Here is a 9,510-nt window from a genome sequence, read left to right as displayed (position 1 = left end):
TTGTGCATCAATAAGTTTTTGTTCTCTCGACATAAATTTTTAATTGATTGACAATTAAACATATCAGTTCGAAATTAAATATTATATAATTTGATCACGAACTTTTAATTTATGGAAGTTACTAAAATTTTAATTTATCAGAATCACTTTATCTAGATAGAACTAAACACATGTTACGATGGACAATTTTTTTTTCTAGTTTGGACATATCTTCTTATTAACGTGATATTTATTTTTCTGTTAGTTTTTTTAATAAAATAACCAACAAAGTTACTTGATTAAAGTAGTGTAGATATTGAGTGGTTCGTGAAAAAGTATTAATTCTTTTGACCAATTTATTATCAAAGACAAATTTTAGTAACTTCTAGAGACAAATTTGTGCGCGCGGTGCACCAATAAATCTCCGTTCTTTAGAAATAAATTTTGAATAGATCAACAATTAAATTGCAATTAAACATATTAGTTCAAAATTAAATATTTATTTTTGATCTTCAGATTGAGACAGTTTGATCTCGTGTTTTTTTAGATTTTGAATCTTACAGATTGATGTACTATGTCAATTAGATTTAGTTTTCGATGTATTTTGGACTATTTTTTCCTGATAAAATTAAATTGGGACTAATAGATCACCTTTTCGAATTACACTAGATCATAACTTGCAAAGAGAAATCCCTGTCTCATTTAAATTTAACAAGAATACCAGTCAAGCTCAGGTCCAAGTAAATTCAAGTTTTTATTCTAGTCATTTTTTGTTTTCCAATCTGTATCATATTTAATAAGATAAGAATATACAATAATCTCTTTGTTACCTCAATCGATAATTTATAAACAAGAAATTTTTGCTGTCAATGTTATCTCATAGAATAATCATAAATATAAAATATATATGATAATTTTTGGAGCGTGCATTTAAGCATCTCATGCCTAAAACAACTATGAGCTTGTTTAATGCAATATTTTTTATAGTATAAATGATATAGTTTTTAAATAATTGAGACCAAAGGATGTACAGTTGGTTGTAAATATAGAATGATATAAAATACATTTATTTCGTTTACTATTTATTCAGACCTATATAATATAAATTATAACTTTTATTTTATTGTTATATGCTGTCCATCATCCTTGACTACTAAAATTAAAGAACAAAAAAGATACATTTGTTCAGGTTTTATATTGGGACGGACACTTCCTTCTTGCTTTGCAAAAATACAATTTCTAGCTTATTATTTCTTGAAATTGCCATTCATTTTAACTTATAAATCATGCAGTTTTATATCCCCTGCTATAATTTCATGGAAACAACACATAAAAGACCAATGACTTGTGACTTCCTTTTAAGCTCAACTAACAAAAAAAAAGAAATAAAATCTGTTAGTTGTAGGTACTAGGTAGCATATTTGCCATTTCTGCTATTCAAATTCCTAGAAATGCGATTTTCTTTTACACTTTCCCAAAAGAAAACATAATAACAAAATGAGAAGAGCAATAAGAGAAAATAAATGGTTTTAAATTCAATTTGGGGCGGCGTGCGTGGCACGTGAGAAGGGGCAAAAATGTAACTTTAAGAGGTATTAAAAAAGTACGAAAATTGCGGATTCCAATTCTCTTGGCTCATTCTACTGTAGTCTCCCCTTCCTTGTCCCAAATAATTTCTCTGCCCTCTTTTCTCTCTTCCTAGCCGCAACATAGAAATACAGACGAAATAAATTGAAAAAAAAAAGAGCCTAATTTTTTTTCAATAGACCAACGTACATACCTTCACAATCTCTCTATCTATTATGGTTATCTCGCGTTGAGTTGAAGCAATACTGATTATGCGCCATGAGCAGGTTTATTGCTTCTTCTTCTTCTTCTTCTTCTTCTTCCTTTTTCTCTTGCTTTATCCTTGAGAAATTTTGGTTCTTTAAGCTGTTTGCTCGTTTCCATTTCTCTATGTTATCTGTTTTTGGGGACTGGTTCAAGAAGGGAAATAAACCATGTATTTTTGAACTTTTTGTACTCAAGTTCTCCAAGAAGGAAATATAAATTGATAGACTCGATAGCATGTTTTTCTTTTTTAACCTTTTATTTCTCTCTCCGCGGTACAAAAATGGTAGGGTTTGTAGTGGAACATAGGTTATCTTCTCTCTTTTTTTGGAACAATCAATTGAACTAAAGGTTTTTGTATTTTTTAGCAAGCTTGATAATTAGTGTCTTTTATAACACTCATAACACTCCTTCCTTCCATTTCTTATTTACAGGGAAAACTTCTACCTTTTGATGCTGTATAATCTGTTTCTTCTCAGCTTCCCTCTTTTCTTTTCCCCCCTTTTCTTTTCTGTTGAGGGAAGCGACAGCTTGGCTTCACAACCGGAGATTCTTCCCTCTTCAAACAAGCTCATCTTCGGTTCTTCCTCGACCTGTTTTGGGTTTGGGGCTTTGTGCTCCGACTCCGCTTCCCTCTGCTTCCCTTCAGTCAAACCTGATTTTTCAGTAAAAACATCTCAACAGCATGAAACAGGCAACACTAATCCAGAGCAATCAGTTTCTTTCAGCCTCACCAACGGAGGTCTGGTCACATGCTCTTCAGTTGAGTCTAAGTCTACAGACGGTGTGCATAGGAGTTTTGGAGGTTATAACACGGCCTCATGCCAAGCTCCACTAATTCCTGATGATTGGATGAAAGCTTCAAACGGAGTAACAGGTGATTTGGAAGAAGGTATCAAAGATGCCGAAATAGGCCGGCTTAACAGGTCTCCTTCCTCTCTCAATGTGGAGATAACCCCTTCTTTGTTGGATTGGGGCACTACTAGCCTATATGCGGCCTCAATTTCAACCTTGACACTGACAAATTTGAACAAAGAGGGTGTATTGGATGTTTATGAGCCATATTGTACTGACCCGCAATTTTACCCATATAATTTTGATCAGGTCTCAATTGAACCAGGAGAGAACGCCTCCATTTATTTTGTTTTCTTGCCCCGAAATTTGGGCTCAAGTTCTGCACAAGTTGTGCTTCAAACAAGCTTTGGAGGGTTTGTTTTACAAGCAAAAGGAGTTGCCATTGATTCGCCTTACAAGATTGAGCCTCTAGTGGGTATTGACTTGCACTTAAGTGGAGTTCTGTCAAAGACCTTGTCTATACACAACCCATTTGAGGAATCAATTTATGTAGAAGAGGTGGCCGTGTGGATGTCTGCCTCAGAATCTGTGAGCCAATCAAACCATGCCATTTGCCAATTGGATATGTCGGCCACTTCTTCTAGTGAAGTCGAGTGGTTCAATATGGGGAATGAATGGAATGAATTACCAAGAGTAGATCTTAGACCCATTAATAACTGGGAGATTTTGCCCAACAATGGTGATGCAATTGTAGAGCTGAGATTACAAGCTGAATCACAAGGGAAAGTGTTTGGTGCAATTTGCATGAAATTGAGAAATGGTATCACACAAAGGATTAGTACAGTAGTTGTACCACTTGAGGTGCAAGTGCATGATAATCCAACTTACAGTGCTCTTATGGGGTGGGGTTCAATTTCAGCCTCGTTCAACTATCACATGGCATGTGATGGAAGTGGATTGATTTTTACTCTTTATTTAAAAAATGACGGGTTGGATTCGCTGAGTATTGTGAATATTTTTGAAGAGAAAGAAGGCGATAAAATGTATGGAATTAGGTATGTGAAACATTTGGTGCTTTTTCCCGCAAGTACAACTGCTGTAGCTCTGATAAGCCACAAGTCGAGGAATGCAAAGTCAGAAATTAGAGGGGCAGAATTAGAGTGCAATGTAGTGGTAGAGACAAATCACTCTTCTAATGCTTTTCTTAGGATCCCATGTGAAGATTTTGCTCGTGTCTCCAATGGAGATGCAGGTGCCTCTGAATTAGAACCAGAAAGACAACAGGAAGAGGCAATGAATGTGAAAACAAGATCATTTGGGGGCATTTTGGAAGATTTGACTGAGGAGAAGGTACTAAAACTTTTGAACTTGCAATATGTAGTGGCTTGTTTTTTAAATGCAGAAATTCAGACTAGCTTGAAATAGGCCAGTATCTTGTAACTTTTAAATTGGATTATAAAAATGCAAACTACAGGGATCAAATTTGAAATTACAAAATTTGACTCCATGTTAAGATAGAGTAGGATGGTAAAAGAATAGGTCAATGTTAGGATAGCTGTGGTATAAGGCCTGTATAGGAGCAGTCTTAACTGATAGTCTGATGGTAGTGCCAGTACCAGTCAATTGTTGACACTAAATCTTTATGTTAATAACTCATACATAAGCTAATAATTGTTTTTTAATACAGAGTTCTCCCTTTGGAGGAGTTGAGGCTAGCGATCTAATACTTGCAAATTGGTTATCCCATGGGAAAGCAGCCGGGTCTTCACTTTTAATCGATCAACTTGTGTTATTCCCTCCAGTGCAAATTGGGTCCCACTTCTCTCAACCCATAACAGTCAAGAACCCTGGCCCCAAGTCAGCACTGGTACAATTGGTACTGAACTCTGAGGAGGTTATAACAGATTGCAAGACCTCTGATGATGACTCATCGGAGCACACCTTTCCAACCAGATCCCCAGAAATCGGAACAATTGAGACGAGGTTTGGCTTCTCGGTAGCGGATTCAGGTCTGATAGAGGTGGTCCTGCACCCATTTGAATCCGCTTCATTAGGCCCTGTAATATTCCATCCCTCAAGTCGGTGTACCTGGTCCAGCTCGGCCTTAATTCGAAACAACATTTCAGGGATAGAATGGGTCTCTCTCCATGCGTCAGGTGGGTCACACTCAATCTCCCTTATTGATGGATCTGAACCTGTCTGGAAGATTGAATTTGAATTGGATGCAGACCCAATAAACAATATTTCCTCCTCTCTTCAATCTGAGGTGAAGTGCCCCTCATGTGAGTATCAATTTTCCAAGGAGATATATGCAAAAAATACAGGCGAGCTGCCATTGGAGATTAAAAAGATACGGGTATCGGGTACTGATTGCAGGTCAGACGGGTTTACCATCAGTCGCAATTGTCTCGGGTTCAATCTATTTCCGGGTGAATCAGAGGTGATTGGGGTCTCATACCGGCCTGACTTTTCTTCGGGTATGGTTCAGAGAGATCTTGAGCTGGTCATGGCCGGAGGCATCTTTGTAATTCCAATGAAGGTGCAAGTGCCCGTGTGCATGGTGGGTCAGTGTAGGAGGATGTCAGCGTACTGGAGAGTTTCTTGTTTTCTCTTATTTGCTGCAATAGTTTTTGTGGTTGTGTTGGTGTTTGTGCGAATGATGCCTCTCTCTCTGACATTGGGTTCCAGCGAGTATTACTTTCGTTTGGATAGTGGTGAACACTGCGCTGGTCAAGATGACAATAGGTTGTTCTTCCATCATAGCACCAAAGCTTCAAGGTACCTTCTTTCTTTTCCTTTTTCAGAGCACTGATATTTTCCTTTCATTGTCTATTGTATATTATCTATTTTGGTGCTGTAAGTCCATGCACTACTCTGTAATTGAGAATATTATTATTATTATTTTTATTTTTATTATTATTATTATTATTATTATTATTATTATTATTATTACTACTACTATTATTATTTCATTAATCGGGTTTATTTCAGTTTTCCTCTACGAGTAGAGTTTGATGTAAGCACATTTAAGCTGACCTCCTTTTAGGAGTTTATATTTCTTAATTTGACGTAGTCTTGTAAATTCACAGGTCGGTTGGAAGAGAACAGAAAAAACAGGAGCGATCACCTTTCATGTCAAACTATCCAATCTGCCAGAGCACACCGAAACGGCTGGACACTGACCTGACTTCATCTGAACAGCTGAAGAAATCTGCAACGCCATTGTATTCATCGCTCAAACCCACAAAGGATCCTGTGCCTGCATCAGTTGAGAGCCCACAAACTGACAGCACCAACAACCTCACAATCAGACTTGTCAGAGAAAAGGGAAAACGCAAAAAGAAGCGCACACCTAGTAATAATTCAAATTTAGCTGCAAAATTGGAGGTCTCTAGCAGTCACAGTAGCAATTCAACGCCTTCGTCACCTTTATCCCCTAGCGGATCAACTCCTAAACAGGCTTGGCCTCTTTCGCCTGAAAGCAATCCTACAGCTAATGCATTTAGACCAAGTGCACCCAACAAGGAAGCCAAAATGACCCAAAAAATAGATAATGAGCTTTCCTCCTACCCCTCTTTGGTCTTCTCGGGCCCACATGTCAACAACTCCATTTTCCTAGCCAAAACCTCACCAATTGCACCGCATGCACGTGCACCAGGTCCTAAGGTGGTGAAGGAGAAAAGCGTAAAAAGGGAGGAAAATGAGGGTGCTTCTGCAAAAGAGTTTACCTATGACATGTGGGCCGATCACTTCTCTGGTCATGCCATGTATTCTGAAGGGAGAGATGCAGATTATTCCAAGAGCTTCTTTGCAATCCAGCCTCAAGTCTCCCCAAGCTATGGTGGAAATCTGAATAATAATGGGTATAATGGGAATGTAACTGGGGTTTCTGGAATGAATTAGGAAAAAAAAATTAAAATAACTCTGATCTTTCCTTTGCCTCTTTTCAGCAAGAGGTTTTTGGTCTATCTGTGTTCTCTCTCTGTGTGTGTGGGGGGGTCTGCACCTTGGTGTGCTTGTGTGCCTGTGTCTGTCTGTGCATGCCTGAGTGTGCACACAAGTGGGCGCACATGCCTTCCACAGGAGTGCGGGACTAGTACAAACTGAAACAGTACCTAGCATGTCTTAGGGTCAATACCAGCTTCTCCAAATAACCTCAGTAAAAAACACTATATGACATCTGGTGGAAATTGGCCTAATAACCAGATAATTTAGATCAGTAGATACCCGTTATTTTCTTGAGATTGATTATTGCATAACTTGTGTACCTTTCCGGCCTCACGGTGGACATTTTTGTTGATTTAGTATTGGCCTGCATGCTGTGTCGGTTTCAAATAGGTAACCGAGATTCTGCCTGATAACTAGCTTGGACCTAGTTAGAATACAGAGGGACTCCTTGTGGTTTCCTTCCAAATGTGTCATACAATGGTCAAGAGTCGAGAGAGTTTACTAATTGTGTGAAACTGAAGAAATACACTGTTGGTTATATAACGGAAAAAATTACTGAGTTGCTGTAGCCATTTTTTTAAAAAAAAAAAATCGGAAAAAAGTGGGATTCTATACCCACCGGCTTGCCTTTAAATCCATAGGCAAATCCATATTACAAATGGAGATTGCCTCTACCCGGAAGCCCCCCACTGTCTTGGCCCTTAACAGGTAGACTAGCCCAAACTGAGATACATAACCACACAAACTACTCCAAGCCCTATACTGGAAAAAAAATAACCTTTGGTGTAGTACGTATAATAAAATGCCAAGATAAAATAAATCAGCTTTTGCTGCTTAGACAGAGATATAATGATATCAATCGAGAGAACTATCTCTGAAATCGAATTCCTCAAGCTCCACCCTCAGTACAACTTCAAATCCTGCCACCAGTACAATGTAGGATATGAGATAGAATTATCTTTATGAACTGAAGGCCTAGGAACACCACCCCCCGTATCTAAATGCTAGTCTATTGCGCTCAGCACACATTTTCAGAAACTTAGATACAATCTTTTCTTGACTTTGAATATGAATGCAATCAAAAGTTTTCATCGTGGTAATTATATATTTGTGATGCTTGTACTTGTTTGTTTGTTTTAAACTGTTTTGCCAAGATATTGAGCTCTAGAGGTTTTGCGAGGGGTTTCTGATAGGGTTATCCATGTTGCACCGGGTTGTATAGGTGGTGTTGTAATACAGTTTCTTTTCTGTTGAAACAGGTGGGTAATCTGCGCTACTATTCTCATAACAAAATAAAAAAAAAAAAAAAACACTGATTTTGAAAAATTCTAAATAAATAGTAAAAAATATCCAAAAAATATAAAATTTGGTCTCCAAGCACATTTCAATATGAAGAACATGTTGAGAAGTTCGGATTGACTATTTGAACTTTGAAACTAGAGATATGAGCACAAATTAAAATACTCACTTTAATTTACAAAGCATGGTAGCCTTACTCATATATATATATATATATATATATATATATATATATATATACTAGTATAGTACCCGTGCGTTGCAACGGAGTTATATTATAAGATTGAATTTTAAGATTGAACATATAGATAAATAATAAATAGCAGTAGAAGATATCATACACAATTTTTTTTTCAGGATTATTTGCAACACAAATAATCCATGTATACTAAATTCGAAGAAGGAACAAATAATTGTTTTATTTCTTCATTCAACACTGATGGTGAAAAACATATTCTTATTTATTTATATCAAACAAGTATTGGTTATTAAAACTAACTTAATAAAGATGAACATAAATTGTTGTCAAAATAAGATGAGTGAAACTATAGTAAATTCTATCATTTTCTTCATATTATTTTATTGCATTGCGAGATTTTCAATCAAGACCCCTTTAATATAACTTAATTTGCTTACCAAGAGATATGAAAAGAGAGTTGATTCACTTTTTGGAGACTTAATTTTTTTCATTATGCCGTAGGGATTTTGTATAGAAACAAATAAAGATAAATAATAGTGGAAACAAATAAAAGTTTGATTCTATACAAAGAAGGCGAAATAAGAAAACATGGAAACTAATAAAAAGTCACTAAAAGGTAGTGTATTTAATTTTAATTGTAACATATTGTGTGGTCATATGTGTGGTGAGTATATTTTTAACTAAATTTAGACTTCTACACGTAAAAAAATATGTATCTAATCAAAAGAAGACAAATTATTTGATTGGAGGATAAAGATTAAATCTGAAATTTCAACTTTCAATCGTGACCATTGGCAGATCGGACACCCAACGTGCTTAATAATAGAATGGAGAATTACACCATTTTATGGCGATCATCTTGACAACATATTTTTATAAGTTATTTTTGCGATTTTAAAATTCAAACAGACGATCCGAACCGTTCAACATGATCTCCATATTAAAATGTGCTTGGAGACCAAGTTTTATATTTTTTGAATTTTTTTTAGTATTTACTAAGACGTGTACAAAATTGTTGTTTTAAGGTAATTTTGGACCATTGAAAAGCAGCAATTTAAAAAAATTCTAAATAAATAGTAATAAATTTCCAAAAAAATGTAAAATTTGGTCCCCAAGCACATATTAATATGGACATCACGTTGAACGGTTTGGATCGACTATTTGTATTTTGAAATTGCAAAAATGATTTATAAAATTATGGTGTCAAGATGGGTCACCATAAAATAATGTAATTGGATCCCTCCTCATATATATATATATATAGAGAGAGAGAGAGAGAGAGAGAGTAAGGCTACCATACATTGCAATGCATAGGCATCTTTGTGCATTGGACTATAAATCACCGGATTCAAAGTCCAAATAATCGATCTAAATCGTTCATCTCGTTCTCCATATTAATATGCGCTTGGAGGCCAAATTATATATTTTTTGGAATTTTTTTACTATTTATTAAGCCACTT

At 36.0% G+C, this 9,510-nt stretch overlaps 1 protein-coding gene across 1 annotated transcript; it reads left to right on the top strand.

Moving 5' to 3' along the window:
• The first annotated feature begins 1,611 nt into the window (after positions 1-1,611).
• Positions 1,612-6,572, top strand: LOC144559042 (uncharacterized). Its single transcript, XM_078307960.1, has 4 exons — positions 1,612-1,832; positions 2,244-3,954; positions 4,292-5,382; positions 5,694-6,572. The coding sequence occupies exons 1-4, from the start codon at positions 1,825-1,827 to the stop codon at positions 6,505-6,507; spliced, it is 3,624 nt and encodes a 1,207-aa protein (XP_078164086.1). The 5' UTR covers positions 1,612-1,824; the 3' UTR covers positions 6,508-6,572.
• Positions 6,573-9,510: the final 2,938 nt, after the last annotated feature.

The sequence above is a fragment of the Carex rostrata genome, chromosome 9, assembly GCF_964058835.1.
Source record: "Carex rostrata chromosome 9, lpCarRost1.2, whole genome shotgun sequence".
Classification (NCBI taxonomy): Eukaryota; Viridiplantae; Streptophyta; class Magnoliopsida; order Poales; family Cyperaceae; genus Carex; species Carex rostrata.
The sequence above is the reverse complement of the archived record's forward strand: the minus strand, read 5'-3'. Positions and strand labels throughout refer to the sequence as shown.